Raw genomic sequence first — 16,691 nt, 5'->3', positions numbered from 1 at the left:
ATACCACTTAATGCTTTGTTTCCACTTACCATCTGCGAAAGCAAAGATGCTTCACCTATCCAGGTTAAAACAACCCTTTCTAGATGACCACCTCTCTTTCCGTTAATCTGTAGGGGAAAAGACTCATAATCCGTTATTGTGTCATTGCATATGCTGCTTAATGTTGACTACAGAGATCTGTCTTCATAAGCATACTTTATGTATGATGGAGCTTTGCTTCATTCTGTTCTTGCATACTTATGAGAGCATAGAGCACACCACCCCACTGCTGAGCCTGCCTTGGCATGCTGTTACAATGAAACAAATTGTATTCTGCGATGGCTCCGCATGAGTCTTGGCTTCACTAACGTCCTTGGGATGCTTACCATCTGGCAGTCCCATCACTGTGCTCAGATACACTGCATTACAAAGCGAGACAGCAGACAATTCAGAAAAAAGAAAGTATTTTCCGTTTTTTTTTTACTATGTTATGCTTACTAGTCAGGTTAATAATTCAATAATCATTCACTGGAGTGTTACTTTTGTTTATTTATGGCTGACAGCTACAACAACTGGCGTGTTTAGGCCAGTTTTGTTATTGTCGACCAAAACAAACTTTTTTTTAAATAAAGCCGAAAATAAAACAAAATATGTTATGTAACTAAAATAAATATGGGATGCTATGTAACTAAAATAAAATAAGTTTTAAGATTGAAAATGATTAAATTTGAAACCGTTATTTAAAATGAAATAAATAGAAATAATATACAAATGACAAAAGCACATTATTACTAAAACTTACAATGAAAATTCAAATGAAAACTGAAAATATAAAAATACAAGCTACTACAAATGATTAATAAATAGTATAAACGTACATAAATAATAATAATAAACATTGATTTAGACACTTAAGTCAAGAATGTCATTGCGCTAGTTAAATCTAGTAATATAGCAATTGTTGTCAGGATCACTGTATATGTAAATATATATATACATTATATTATATATTATATAAAGTCACATGAAATACCTACTAACTTCTATGCATGTGTTGTTTAGAGAGCCTTAGGAATGAGTTGACTACCATGGTCAAATTGGTCAGAGAGGGAATTACTCAGAGTTGAGTTTGACTCTCATTAAACAATTGACCCTTATTTGTGCCCATTTCTGGCCAGGAATCAGCCAAGTTCATCCATCAGCTTTATGGCGGGTGGCAGTGGCTCCTTATGCTCAATGTAGTGGAAAGAAAGGCTTTATTATCTCTGGTTTCTCCCTGAGAGAAATTAAGACAAAAACAACAGTGACAGTATAGAGTTTCCAAGGCTGATGGTCACGGTTGATGTGTCAATATAACTCCATATGTTCTTGAAATCTGTTGTTGCACCCCAGCATTTCAGTCTGAGTGCAGACAAGGATGGCGTCCTTCACAAAAAAAAACCCCTGTCTTCTCGATTTTATCGGCCCCACCAAATGGCGTCAGCCAATTATTCATGACAGGTGAGAACTGTCACCGTGTTTAACACCCTGAAGATGAGCCGATGTCTTTTGACTTCCGTGGAAGCAATGAAATCCACGGATGACAGCTTACTTGACATTTACACACTCTGATTCCTGTCCTTTAATAGCTACGCTCCATCTCCCTGGGGTTTGCCAGCCAGGCCGACTGATAACAAACCTGTCAGGAGGGTTCACGAGGGATATGAATCCAGCGCTGGCGGAGAAATGATGTGTTCAGTGGAGGAATATGGAGAATGACATGAGCTGCACAGCGGCTTAGTGACAGATGATTTGTTACACCGCGTGCTAAATGGAAGTCGCCACAACGGCTGATTAGGTCTTATCAGGGCCGTTTCGAGCGTGCAACTTTTTCATTTCACCTCTCTCCAAGGAGCCACCATCAAAAGAGATCACAGAGGTTTCCTCGGCGAGCCTGTCAGCTCAAGGTGAAGCCGAATTGGGGAGGATAACAGGGATGAGGAAATAAACTGCTGTCTCAGATAACATTAATGCTCAAGCTTCATGGCTGCCAGTTACCTGATAAGACATGATCTCAGCCAATAAAAGACAGGACAGGACAATCACGTCCCCCCACACACAGTTTTTATAACACATTTGGCCAGATTACAGCAAACCGCTATTCATCTGTGGGTCATATTTTGACTCTATAGATCCTTTTAATTTTTTATGGGAAAGGTCACCAATCTCTTTTTTTTTTTTTAGCTGTGAAGGAGGTAAGACTAAATGTATTATTGGACCGGGGCTCCCTAATGGGATTGGATTGGGCAATATTTCAAATGAATTTCAGTTCAATACCATTATACATTTAGTAGTTATTACTATATTTTATATTTATTGTAATATTGTGCAGTCAATAAACAAGACACTAACAGTTCAATAAAAAACAAGATAATAAAGAGTAAATTACATTTTAGATGCAATATTGCCAGTTTAGGCCTGTTTACACTAAGAATGTTTACTATACAGTATAGCGTCACACCAATGCACAATAACATTGTGTGAATTGTTTATTATAAACTTGAACTGCGGATTTATTTTATAAATTGTAAATGCTTTTATCACTCATCAGCTGCTAGAAATCATTCTCAAAAGGTGCGTTCGCATCAAGAATGATTACTGTTAAGATTATATAGTATGTTTATATGACAATGATTGTACTAAAAAATGCAAACGGTTTTCCTTTGCGTTTTTGAAAACGTTCATGTGCAGACATTGTCAAAATGATCGCCATTCACACAGATCCATGAATATGACTAAAAACACTGTATTATGCTACAAGTGTGGCGTACACGACCAGAAAAGTGAAGCTACTACATTTTGATCGCCATCTGGTGGCTGGAGTATAGGTCATATAAACTGCCAAAATAAATAATCAAATGACACTTCAAATAAATTTTTCCCAAAGATGGTTTCTGTTATAATAGGTAGTTCTTGTCAAACTAATGAATGTTTAAGTGTTTGTTTTTCTAATAAGTTTGCTCTTAGTTATTCGACGCTATTAAAAACAGGGTGTGGTGTCATGATTGTGATCTTGTGATTGGGTCCATGGGAGTTTGAATGGGACTTTGATACCACAGCTCGTCCTCATGATCACTACTGCGCAGACTCAAGCTCAAAATGTTTGCAAGACGACAGCGGCCATATGAATGAATCCTGAATCTGCATTTGTGATTGCCCGGGGGATTCGACGAAGAAGCTTGAGGCAACCACATGTGATGACCCTGGGCTGGACTCCGCTTTGTCCACGATGGAAGCCGATCCAGCTATTCACAGTGCGAAGTTGAAGTATTTCCTCAGCTACCAGCACGGATCAGCTGACGAGGCATGACGAAGTAAATATCATCCTCTTCTTGAAGTCCAAACAAAGTAGTTTTGCTTTCACAATGAAAAACACAGCATCTCCACAACATAGCGCCGGCGGCAAAAGAGAGAATCAAAGTTCTGCCTTCTTTCTTTGCGTGAACATTTGGGTGGTGTTATGCAAATATCCCCACATTGTGATGTAGACATGTGGGGGCGTGTTTAAACGAGCCATTTTAGGGGTGCGTGGACAAGTCTTAACTTTGATGAAGAATATCTCTTTGGATTTGAGACTTTAGTCTTTGCAACTTTACAGATCTTCTTCATGCACCAAGTGCTTGTAACACTCCAAGAGTAAGGAAAACTTGAAATTGCATCATATGACCCCTTTAAAATGGAACACAGAATCAGAAATCCTCTCAGCGTGAGCAGATGGTCCTTTCTATATGCAACATCATCCAAGTATTGATTCAATCCAGATGAGACCACATTAGACCGCAAATTGACATCTATCACAAAGACTGAATCTTCCTCTTAGTGGTGCAAAGATCTATATGATGGGCCCCTCACAAATCAATAGCAACAATAATGATCTTGTTTCACAAATATGTAGTATCGATGAATAGAAAATCCATGCACTTCAACATATTGGTAGCTTAAAGTCTTGTGCACACTTTTTTTATGGAACACAAAAGTTAAACCAATCGGTTGAGTTGTGACGAAAATCCACACATTTGCTGGTCTGTTCTCATTAGGACTGCTTGGCTCAATCTACACCCTCAAAGTGTATCTGTTTACCCATGGATCTCATTTGATGAGACATAAGGCAGTAATTGGATGAGGCTTGTGATCAGATGTTCTCTTGGGGAAGCTAATTCCACTCTTTCTGACCTGCCTAATCTTCTAAGACCAAGCTGGGGTTAATGGGCTGTGCTTCCCTCACCAACTGCTGAGCGGTGAGTATATCCAGACTGCTGTATCGAAAACGCTGTATTAGAGCTCTGCAGAAGGATGTGACAGTATAAGCTGCACAACATGATCCAAGATAAAGTAATTTATGCATGAGTACTGGACTGCAAGTGAATAGAAGATACATTTTCATGATTAGTCGAGCAGAGGTCATGCGTAAATGGATATCATATAGCATCCCTTCTGACAAAAATCGTTAATCTGACTGTAATAGTTCCCATTTACTGGAATGTGTGTTTTTTCTCTCTCCACTGGGAGGTAGCTAACAAAACATTATATTTTAACAGAGAGAAACCACATTTGCTGCTGCCTGGGATACTTGTATATGAGTTTTTTTTTCATATTCTCTCATTTAAGGGGAGAGGCTGTAAGTGCTGGCAATTTAGGAGTGGACTGGACAATATTTCAGATTGATTCTCACATATACTACAATATATATCGTTTTAGTGTGATATTTTGTTCAAAACACAAGTCAGTTATAATTTATTTAACGATAAGTTAAAGATAAATTTCTTAGACACATTTTAAAGACTCAAATGAAACAAAAACAGGATCATTACAAGTTTCTGAACAACATAGTGGTGTTTTGTTTCTGAATGAATCAATGTTTTTGAACATTCCTTGAGTGAATCATCAGTGACTCACTCATAAAGATTAACAATATAGTGCAAGAATTTCAAATATTGGGGGAACGTCTTTGACTGCTACAATTGGTTAAAATAATTTAAAATAAGACAGAACATGTTTGAAAATAAGCAAAAACATCTAACAATCAGGATGTAAGATGAAATTGCATTTAATTTTTTATATAAATTTATTTTAACATTTTATTGGGTAGAAATCATGAACAGTGAGTAAAAATAAATAAATTAACAGCTGTAACTACAAACTAGAAATTAATGTAAAAATTAAACCATAACAAAACAAAACAAAAAAAAGTCTAAAGAACATTCACTGATTGGGTTTATGGAATTTGGTTATTTTAAGTATTTAATATATATAATTTAATATTCCACCACGACTATAGTTTCTGTAAACAAAAGTTTGAAATTGTGCTGCTTTGTCATTATTGCAGAAGCACCAGAAATATCTCGGGGTTCCTTTAAATATAGTCCTTGGGAGTCCACAAGACATCTGCTATGAGGTTTCAAACTGGTCCTTGACTTTCTTTTTATTCTCTTATTTAAGAGAAGAGATGGGAAGTGTTAGCATAAATACAGTTTTCCAGCCACTTTTCTTGCCTTTATCTCAAATATCATATAAAAAATCCTCTACACAAACACAATGGCTAACGTCGAGCATGTCGGCAATCCAAATGTACCACCTGCCTCCTCTCAGAGTCCCAACCCTGTAATTGTACGTTGATTTGACAGACAGCTACATTATGATCATATGAAACCGAGCTAATCATGCCTTCCTGTCTCTTTCATCTCCACCAATGAGCTCCTTCCATACGGAAATTCAATGACATCTCGTTTCAGTGCCACAGATGAGAAAAGGTCTTCTGTGACCCCCCTTTTTCAGGCCCGCTCACATGCAAAGCAGGTTATACAAGTCTTAAAAGTGCCTTCATTTCAGCAGGCGACCACAATCGCAGGCCCTCAGAAATAAAAGTGATTATAAACGTCAGCATTATTTTAAGCCTGTATGCCTTTCCATCTATTCTACCCAAAAATGTGTAGGCAATTAATTAAATTCCAATGTCTGTGCCTGGCAGACATTAGTCTAATAAGGGCTTTCAAGGGAGAACAGAGTCGGCGGTCGCAGTGCTCGGTCACATCACAAGAGACGGCGAACCTCTATAGTTCTCATTCGTCCTCTCCTTTTTTCATTGCCATTCATTTTCCATCAGCAATACGATGCCAGCATTACGCTTGACTGATGTGGGGAGACAGAGCAATTTCCTGAGAAACTTAACACCAGGTCACAAGGGGTTGAAATGCGATAAACGGATACTCGAGATGATGCCAACCCAGATGTTATGTCAATGGCCCAGGGTGAGGAAAACACTTTCTCAGTGCTTCGATTTTCAAGGACGGTGAAACTGCGCCTCGAGTGCGCTTTCAATTTGCCCAAAGGAACGAGGCGAAAGCGAGACCTCGTTCGAGTAGACAGACATTCAAACGCATTCATTCGACTGCCTCATGGAGGAGACTAAATATGGAAATTAACTTTGACTGCCAGATGTTTCCTCTGTGTAATAGAAGTCATTACCATCACATTTAGCACTTCGTTACCAAAGCGCCTCACATTATGAGGTGAAACGTATTCCTCTGCGAGCTCGGTAACAGTGCATTACGAGCAGATAATGATGAATTTGTTATCCTGTGGTCTGTGAGGTCCATTTCCCAGATCCCCTAACTACAAATGTCAGCCCCGACAGGCAATTACAGGAGTCCGATTACTCCCTTCTCTGCTATCGCTCTAATCTCAGAGACCCCTGGCGTGGTGAAGAGCTAGAGGTTGTTTTCCCCCGGGCCTCAAACAAGGCCATGAACTTGGCTATTAGAGGCCTAACAGGTTTTGTCCAAGCAGTCTGCTGGATGCCTGAGTGACACCCAGTCGATATCCTCCATCCTCCTGGGTCATCTCAACTCTCAGTGGTCTGAAGGTAGAAAATGCTGCACAAAAAATGCTGAAAGACATGATTCATAAGTAAGGTTGCATAAGGTTGCAGAGGTTAAAGGTTTGCTGCATTAGCTGGAGCACTTCAAATAAAGTAAATAAATATATGTTGTAGATCATGTACGTGTACTGCTCAGTAGACGATAGCGTTTTTTTTTCCCCACGTGAAAGGTAAAGTTCTTCTTCAGCGGCTTCAGGAGGCAATGAAAGCGCGACAGCTCCACCTGCTGCTGGACACATACAGATGCAGGAGGAAATATACTTCACGAAACATGCACTTCTTTTGTCAATTTATTATGGTAACCAAATTATCAACAGGATATATGAAGTTGTTATTAATTTTACACTTATTTTTTACTACTCAAAACATTTTAATAGCAAAATAAAAAATACTAAAACGGTTTTAATCTCGTTTTTGGGACGTTTTTGGGACGTGGTTGTTCTTTTTTAATTAGATACTTTTATCCAAAGGGAATGAACAATGTGAAAAGCGATTGTTATGTAATTTTATGTAAACATATATAATGTAGCTAATAATCTCTCATACTCGGTTCAAGTAGTTTTTGTTCGGGTTGTATACTATACTACATAACAATTTTAAAACTATACATTAATCAATACGCAGCTTGGGAGTTAGTGTACACTTTTGGACTTTAACTAAAAGATTAAATTAAATGACGATTATAAAAACATTTTTTAAATTAAATTTCCGACACCTCTGTACTACCAAGGCTAATTTCAAAGCTAGCTTTAACGAACATTCAGTTTTCACACGTTTTGAATAACTGTCCAAATTAGTTTGACTGGAAATTACGGACAATAAAGACGTTCTGTTCACAGGGATATTTACCTCTTTATTCTCCCCTAGTACTCATATCTCATCTTAAGTTATTCAAGATGTAAACTTCTGAAAAAGCTTCATTAGAATTCATCAGAATCTTTGGTTGTGATAAAAATGACACGACCTCTCTGACATGAACTGCAAGGAGAAAAAAAATCATAATTCCTCAAGAGCCATAACTACATTAAGAGTAGGGATGAAAATATAATGTGTGATGCAGTGCCCAGTATCTCAATGAACAGTAAGAATACTACGAACACAACACATTCACAGCTAAGCCTCTGGTTCAGCTCTATCAGTAAACGAGCACATGCAAAACCAGTCTCCAGGACACACAAACAGGCCTGATGGGAATAGCACCTTGTCATTTCACAGGGATTTGAGGAAAATAAATACACTGCAGTTTCTCCCTCGAGGGCTTATCATATCTGGAGAGTATGATGAAACCTCCTGTAACATGAGGTCTCATTTTTTCCTTAGAAACCCAAGATATTTGTTCAAAATCAAGCAGGATGTGCAATGACGACCACAGGTTTCAGGTTTTACACACTTTATTCCTAAAACATTAGCTGCACCATCCATAGCGGCACACAATTGTATGTACACATTTATATACACACACAATTCTCTAAATTTGTGATATAAAATATATAATCCGACAATGTACCTCTTGTCCTCTTATTTGAACATTAAATTGCTGTACAGGAATTCTGTAGCTACAGCCTTATCTTAAAGTCCCCACCACACAAAGGTAAGAACGGGAGCTCCTGTATACTTCATTCTGTACACTGTGACAGTAAAAATTGTGGAGAAAATATTTCTCTAAATATTCCTCTAAAAGCAACCAACAGCAAATTCACTTGTCGGTTCTGTAATTAAGACAATTACATACATGACAAACCATTTTTAATTCATTTAGGAAGGCAATATGCAGCTTCCTGTCTTTATATAATATAAAAGATTAAGAAATGACATTTAAAAACGTACAATAAATAAGATATATGCAGGCATTTCAACTGGATAAAACCTGACCCAGACTGCACTTTCAGGCCATTATCAGGACTTGAGTCCACTGACATGGACTAGTTTCTTTCCCTCCAGTTGTTGTGAGATGGACACTTGGCATGAACTGGGCAGCTTGGCCTTGCCGTAAGTGCGCGGTCTGATTGAGGTTGGTTTGCCCAGCCGTGTCCACAGCGTGGAGGCCTGCGGCGGCAGTGCAGTGCAGTGATGCTGTGTCTCTGCAGGCTCTTTCGGGAGAAATAATGGCAACAGTTGTGCAGAACCCCCTCGTTGGTTAGAGCATGTTCATTATTAAGTTGTACATTTGGTTGAGCACAACAAAGTGCACAGGCAGACAAGAGCGCCGGTCCTGAGTCGCTGGGTCACAGGTCAGCCATGAAAGGGCATTGTACTGTTCCAGCACAAATCTGCATAAAGAAAAAATGTGTGAGAATACACATACACATTATACTATATATAATACACATTATATATATATAATTTAAAAAATTTAAGAGTTCATTTAAAAATTATTTCATTAATTACACATCTTCATGTCATTCTAAATGCACAAGAGTTGCTCTCATTTTCAAAAGACACAAAAAATATTAATAATAAAAGGCGTAAATTTAAGAATTATGTATCTGAATTGCGTATAAGCTTTCCATCCATTTGGATGGAAATGGTGTTCCAACTTTTTTGAAAGCCAATTTGATCATAAATCAGTTGCGATCCTTGTAATCACAAATTATCGAAGCTCCAACAAGCACTGTTGGGAACGTTACTTTAAAAAAGTAATTAATTATAGTTACTCACTACTTGTTCCAAAAAGTAACTGAATTACTCTATAATAAAAGTAACTCATAACCAGGGAAAGTAACTATTTGCGTTACTGTAAAAAAAAAAATTTTTTTTTTTAGCAGTTTTCACAAGTCAGTTGAAATGAGTAGAACAGACAGGTGTTCATACATAACTTTCGATATTTATTTCACGTCAGCAGACAGCAAGAATTTTATCAAGCACTTCAAGTATTATCTTTGTCACACATTACATGCACGTTCCTGCCTTTGACCACAATGAATTTGAAGTAGCGCTTATATCTCCACTACATCTCCAAAATGCCAACTTTTCATCGGATTGCTCCTGACTCGCCATTTCTGCTGCTGCGAACCTCTGTGTAGCTATTGCGTGTGTGTTTGTGTGTGTTTGGCGCCGCTGGTGCGTGTGCCGGCATGTGTAAAAACACTGGCTCTGATTGGCTACCATGAAACAAATGACTCTGCTTTAGCCAATCATAATCGTTTATCTCGTTTTTAACCCACCTCCACACTCGCTGTGTGAGCCAGGGGTGCGTTTGGATTGCATAGTTTATTAAATCAATGCATAGTAACGCACCGCATTTAACGTTCAGTAATGGTAACGGCATTGTAACGACGGGAAAAGTAATTAGTTAGATTACCCCGTTACTGAAAATATAACGTCGTTACCTAACGCCGTTCTTTTAAACGCCATTATTCCAAACACTGCCAACATTATAAAAAAAAAAAAAGAGCATTACACCATGTGGGAATTTTTGATACATGTACAGAAATACATTAGAGACATGGGATATAGGGAAGAGTGTCTGTAATATTGATACCTGAGCACATCTGAGGTATGGCTGGAGTCCAGAGGGTGAGTGTGTTTACTGTGCAGCAACTCATCTGACTGCACTGATGAAACATTAAGGTGCAGAGAAGCCTGAAAGAAAGACAGAAACATTCATTATATGACACCTGTGCAGGTCTGTTAAATAGATTAGATTGTGAACTTGATTTGGAAAATAAAGCTGTAATGTATTGCTATAGTGAATTGATTAATACATTTACTGAGCAGCTTACCTTCAGGAAGAGTGGACATTGGTTCTTTGCCTGTGGGCAGGAGGACCAGAACCAGTCAGGCAGTGGGCCAGCTTTAGCCGTCGACACAAAGTAGCCCAGAGCCATGGGCTGCTGGAGGATGTTGGGAGACTCGTCGTGAGACTCCATCCTGTCTGTGCTCTGGCCCTGAGGAAGGGGAGAGAGACGGTGAGAGGGTGAATTCACAGCTTTGAGAAATGATATCAGCCACTTAAAACAGTCATGTAAAAGTAAGGGTAAGATTCAAAATAATTTATCATTACTCCTAAACTTAGTTCCTGATATTGAGATATTCAGAGATATACAAGATATTGAGTACACCATTAAAAAAAAAAAAATATATATATATATGCATTTGAAAGATTTCAAATAAATGCTGCTCTTAAACTTCCTATTCATCAAAAAAGTGTTTCCAAAAAAATATTGAGCAGCAAAACTGATAAAAATAAGACATGTATCTTGAGTACCAAATCATCATATTATAATGATTTCTGACGAATCGTGTGAAACTGAAGACTGAAGAAATGATGCTGAAAATTCAGCTTCACGTCACAGGAATAAACTACATTTGAAAATATATTCAAATAAATGTAATAAGAAATTGTTAAAATATTTCATAATTTTTACTGCATTTTTAACAAATAAATGCAGGCTTATTGAGCATAAGAGACTTCTTGATTGATATTGCATGTAGAAATTCTTCAAACGGTCAGAGCAAATCAGTTTACCTTGCTGCCGTCTCCTCCGTGGTGGTAATGTGAGCCTGGCGACTGTACCGGGGAGGTGTTGGGAGAGTTGGGTAAGATGTTAATAAGATCAGGATCAACCAGGTCATTCTCTGACAGCAGGTCTAAGATCCCATCCATGCCGCCCATGCCATCTGTGACATCTGCAAACACAATGAGAACTGTCAGCCTGCTATAAACACAAGAAGTGTTTGGTGGGGTGGATGTGGAAGTGTCTGACCGTTGTTGGGATTGAAGGCCTGGAGGCCGGCAGAAGTGGGGAACACGAGGATGTGAGTGCAGGAGGTGTCCTGAGGAGTGTTTAACTGGGACTGCATGTTCAGGGTCGTGCTGCGGCCAAACACGGAGCCCGTGGACACGGAGTCTATGGAGAGAAAGAAAATGGAAGGAAATCATGAACTTTCATCAAATAGCCATCAAAAGTTTCTAATGGTTTGAATGGATACAGTAAACAAAGACAAAGTACAAAACAACCGCTCTGTGTGAAAGCGCCAAATTAATTACCTGGCATGATGACAAAGGATGCCTGTGGTTCCATGGCGACTAGACAGGTACTGAGGATGCTGGGACTGTCTGCTGCAGAGATGCCGCACATCCTGCACATTTCCTTCAGTCGTCTGCTGAGAGACTGCAAGTTTCGCCTACTCAACATAATACTCCAATCTGATTGGAGCAAAAACAGCAGTTAGATCAATGGCAAAGGGCACATGATGCCAAAAAAAACAAACAAATTGAAAAACCTACCACGCAATTCCCCGTGACCTATCCTTCCGAGCCGGCCAATCACAATGCGCCAAGGAAGTGAGGTCATCTGTACGAGACCGAGGCACCATTCCCAAAGCTTCTGAAGGCCCTGCCGTCGTGCAGAGCCCTTTTTCCTCCGAGCTCTGTGTGAAAACACACACACACCCCAGTCAAAAACAGAGGCCTGGGCTTGAGCAAACAAAGACCAGCTCTTGAGTGCTCACCGGTTGGGTACGTCAATGCTGATGACGCAGGTTTCCAGCAGCTCTCCGTACTGGTCTGTGCATGAAGCCAGGAGCCACCTCTGGTCATGTGACAGGCAGTAGGCCACAAACAGCACGTTGTATTTCTGGGCAGCTTCTCCAAAAGTCTCACCCAGCTCTGTCTGCTTGTCCTTCACTGGTGCCAGGACGAACGGTGGTGCGTAGAGATGTAAACACTCTGGTCTCTGAGGAGGACAAGGACCGAGAGGTCAATATTACGATATTTACACAGTCCTATTTCTCAATATTTTTGTATCTATGAAAAACTGCAAATTGGCCGTTGTTCCAGGAAAATGATTTGTCTCAAATTGAATTTGCTGCCCTATTTTTGATTTATTGATGCCACAAACCCCAAAATATTCCATTAAAACAAAGGCACCTATACACATCTGGTTAAAAGCTTAAACTTATTAACTCCCTTGAGCCATGTGGAGTACTTTTCATTAAGGATGGATGCACTTTATTTTGCTTCAAAATCTTGACCACCATTCACGGTCATTATAAAACTTAGAAAAGGACATTTTTAAAAAGAACTCTGATTGTATTTGTCTGAAAGAAGAAAGTCACATACACATACAAGTTATAGGTGATTTATACCTTTAATATTATGCTTGAGGGGAAACATGACATCCCCACCATTCAAAAGGATTAGGGTATGAAAGATTAAAATTAAGAAAGGTATGAAAGAAAAAAAAAAGAAAAATGTATATAATGTATATATATATATTCAGCAAGAAGTATATCAAAAGTGATTGTAAAGATATTTAAATAATTTAACAAATGTTTTTTTATTTCAAATAAAATATTCGAAATAAGAAAAGAAACCGGAAAAAAAAAAAAACTGGTAAATCTGTATTGAAATATATGTAATGTGAAATTGAAAACCCTTTGCCTAATATATTGGCAATTATTAAGAGTACCTCTTTGCTCTGTAGTGCAGTGTCAATGGCCAGGCCGGGGCCGAAGCCTGTTAGCGTTTTGACATTAGTGGAGGTTGGCAGACGCCGTCTGCACTGAGTGTAAACTGAGAAAGCCAGAGACTTCAGGTGCTGTGCGTATATATGGCGCTCCTCACTCCAGACCGGCTGCAGCAAGTACTGACTGGGAATAATCTGGCGAAGAAAAAAAAAAACACAGGTTGTTTAGTTCCAAGCAACATGACGTTTCAATCAGAAAGCAGTGATCAGATGGATTCTTACTTGGACATATACAGCATTCCTGATGTGAGGAGGAAGAGTCTGAAGCATCTCTAGATAACAGCGAAGAAGACCCATTGTCCACACGCTAGAATTGCCGCCTTGGCCTGTCTCCTCATAGCTGAAAGGGTTTACGATGTAGATCACTATAGCAGGAGGATAGGTGACAGCGTGGGAGTCTCCATCAGTAGGCACCCCCACCTTCTCTCTCTCCATTGTGCTGCCACACAGATAAATCACTGATCAGAGATCACATCTGAGAGAATCAGTAACATGATTGTTTGGATGTGAAAGGTGGTACCTTTCTGCGGGCTCAGACAGGACCTGAGGTTGGCTGGTGGCCGATGTGCCATCATCCAGAGTTCCTGCACTCTGACCAGCAGTCGGCTGGCTGGACTGCAAGCCTCCATAAGGAGGTAGAGAATTGGGCTTAGAAGATGGCATGGGGCCTATGCCCTGAGAGCAGGAGGAAGAGGACGAAGGGGTGGACGTGGTGGTGGTGGTGTTAGTGTTGGAGGTGCAGCTGGTAGACGGGGTGGTATTCTGAGTGGCTGTTACGGGGGTACCAGAGCTGGAAGTGTGTGTAGAGCTGGTTTGGTTTCGTTGGGAAAGCAGTGAGCTGTCCAAAGACTGGGATGCTAGAATGGATGCTAAAGAGATAAGAAATATTATAAGACTGTTAGATTTACCTTGTCCGCACAACATCGAAAAACTTTTAATTTGCATCTGCACATACCCAAGTCGTGACAGCACACTTGTGCGTAGAGTTTGAGTTTGTTAAACGCCTCGCTGCTGCTGTTTATGGTTTTTGAGAGCCAGTCAGTGAGAGTCTGATCCGTGAGAGATTTGGCTCCAGCATCACTCACAGTCACAATACCATCAGCATGAGACTTAGCGATGGGCTTGTGCTGACCGAGCCGACACGACTGTCGAACAACAATAAACCATCAAGTCAATTTTATTTGTATATTGCTTTTTACAAAAGCAGCTTTACAGAAAAGCATATTAATGTTCAGAACATCTTAATGTAACATCTTGCCAAGTCACATTCAGCAGATTAGATTTATATCTACATTTTGCCCAACACAGGTATACTGTATGTCTAAAGAGTTGGAAATATTTATATATCCAACTTCATATAAAAAGATGGGCCATAATATGTGACCCTGGACCACAAAACCAGTCTTCAGTGTCAATTCTTCATTCATCATCCGAAAGCTGAATAAATAAGCTTTCCATTGATGTACATTTTATTAGGACTGGACAATATTTGGCTGAGATACAATTAGAAAATAAACATAATACTGAGAAAAATCACATCTGAAGCTGTCCAAATGAATTCTTAGCAATGCATATTACTAATCAAAAATTAAGTTTTATAAATATTTACAGTAGGGAATTTACAAAATATCTTCATGGAACATGATCTTTACTTAATAATATCCTAATGATTTTTGGCATAAAAGAAAAATCGATAATTTTTTTTGGCTATTGCTAAAAATATACCCTCACGAATTAAGACTGGTTTTGTGGTCCAGGGTCACATATAGTTGTTTAATTTTACAACAAAGCTAAATCAGGTGGTTGAGACTATATATATATATATATATATATATATATATATATATATATATATAGAGTGCTGTACAAATGCAGAAAAAGTTGGATATAATAGATATCCAACTTCTTATAAAAAGCTGGGCATTGACACACACACACAAATACTTTTTTTTTTTTTACTTTGCAATTGAAATAAGGTAGTTGAGATTTTTGCATAAAACTATTATATACTATATAGTAAGTGTACAATACAAAATGAGAATAAAGCTGGACATAATACATATTACGCAGCATTCACTAGTTCTTTAGCACATTCTAACCTCATATACAGCTGTCAAGTCTCTGAAGAAAGTTTTGGCTCCATTAAGCAGGGCTTCGTTATCGGGACACACAACCAAATATTCGATATCCCGCTGAGAGCTGTACGGGTCCAACAGAAGCTTCTCCCAGTATGGCAGAGCGAAAGGTGACAGCACTACATAGTCATACTCGTAACCTACCAGTAAGGTGGGAATGGGGAGGGGCTCTGGAGATTCATCCGTGCCTGAGAGAAAAGAGTTGTGTAAATGTGCCTGTATCATTTATAAACGACGTAGAGGATGGTGCCAGTCGAGTTCTGCCTACCATACGATCCCCTGCCAGCCATCTTGTGGAACTGCTGCCAGGTGAGGGGGCCCTGGACTCCCCAAGAGCGCACGGACCTCTTCTTCTGGATGGTGTCCTGCAGGACAGGCTGCAGTGACAGCAGCATCCTCAGCACGTCCTGAGAGAACAGCATGCTCATATCGAAAGCTGCAAGAACAGAGAGACAGTAGGGTTTTACAAACACACCAGATTCGACTTCAAACAGATTCACTGCTTAACACATTTAGTAGAAAGCTGTTTTTCAAGTTTATTTGCAGAATTTGCTACAGGTCTGCATGAAATGAAAATAGACCAAATCTACTTTTTAAATGCATTCTGATCTTTTTGTGAACAAATAGTCATAACTAGATCACTCAGGTAACACTGTTCTGCCTTCATTCAATCAACAACTGGTGGACTAAACCAAATCCTGCCCTAAATTTGTTTATATTCCGATGATCGGTTTCATTCGGATGTATTTCACAAATACAGAACAAATGATCTGTCGCTACTTCAAATTCAGTGCGACTTTAAGCTGGTCTTCGATTGATCAAATTAAAAATGAATCCTATTTAAATTAATACATTCCTGGACTTAATGAAAATTTTTGCATGGTATTTCAAAGAAAATATTTCAACAGCTCCCCCATAAATATACAAATGAATACACAAAAAAAAATTGAATATGAACAATTTAAAAAAATACCACAATTTAATAACTTCAAGTCCTTTTAATTTAGTTCTACTCTCCAACCACCAAAGAAAATACTTTTCATAAGCCAATTAATCACTGATGGAAACAAGATCAACTCTAGACATTGCATTTTATTCCAAAATTATGTCAGTAAATTGGACTGTAAACTGTTTCATGTTGAATTTAAGACCGGACTAAAATTACATGCTAAATTCGGACTCAAATATGTA

General features: G+C 38.9%; 1 protein-coding gene across 1 annotated transcript in view; it reads right to left on the bottom strand.

Moving 5' to 3' along the window:
• Positions 1-8,268: 8,268 nt before the first annotated feature.
• The window catches only part of LOC128029280 (mediator of RNA polymerase II transcription subunit 13-like), a 33,751-nt gene continuing 25,328 nt past the window's right edge, over positions 8,269-16,691 (bottom strand). Inside the window, exons 17-30 of the mRNA XM_052616964.1 lie at positions 15,769-15,936; positions 15,465-15,688; positions 14,321-14,510; positions 13,886-14,234; positions 13,588-13,804; positions 13,309-13,500; positions 12,350-12,573; positions 12,126-12,268; positions 11,886-12,044; positions 11,602-11,745; positions 11,364-11,524; positions 10,618-10,782; positions 10,377-10,477; positions 8,269-9,165 (exon numbers count right to left, since the gene is read on the bottom strand). Of these exons, the coding sequence (XP_052472924.1) occupies positions 9,033-9,165; positions 10,377-10,477; positions 10,618-10,782; positions 11,364-11,524; positions 11,602-11,745; positions 11,886-12,044; positions 12,126-12,268; positions 12,350-12,573; positions 13,309-13,500; positions 13,588-13,804; positions 13,886-14,234; positions 14,321-14,510; positions 15,465-15,688; positions 15,769-15,936 (2,570 nt within the window). The 3' untranslated portion in view covers positions 8,269-9,032. The remainder of the gene's footprint in view (positions 9,166-10,376; positions 10,478-10,617; positions 10,783-11,363; positions 11,525-11,601; positions 11,746-11,885; positions 12,045-12,125; positions 12,269-12,349; positions 12,574-13,308; positions 13,501-13,587; positions 13,805-13,885; positions 14,235-14,320; positions 14,511-15,464; positions 15,689-15,768; positions 15,937-16,691) is intronic.

This window comes from Carassius gibelio, chromosome A15 (assembly GCF_023724105.1).
Source record: "Carassius gibelio isolate Cgi1373 ecotype wild population from Czech Republic chromosome A15, carGib1.2-hapl.c, whole genome shotgun sequence".
Lineage (NCBI taxonomy): Eukaryota > Metazoa > Chordata > Actinopteri > Cypriniformes > Cyprinidae > Carassius > Carassius gibelio.
Note: the sequence above shows the minus strand (reverse complement) of the source record. Positions and strands in the feature narration are given on the sequence as shown.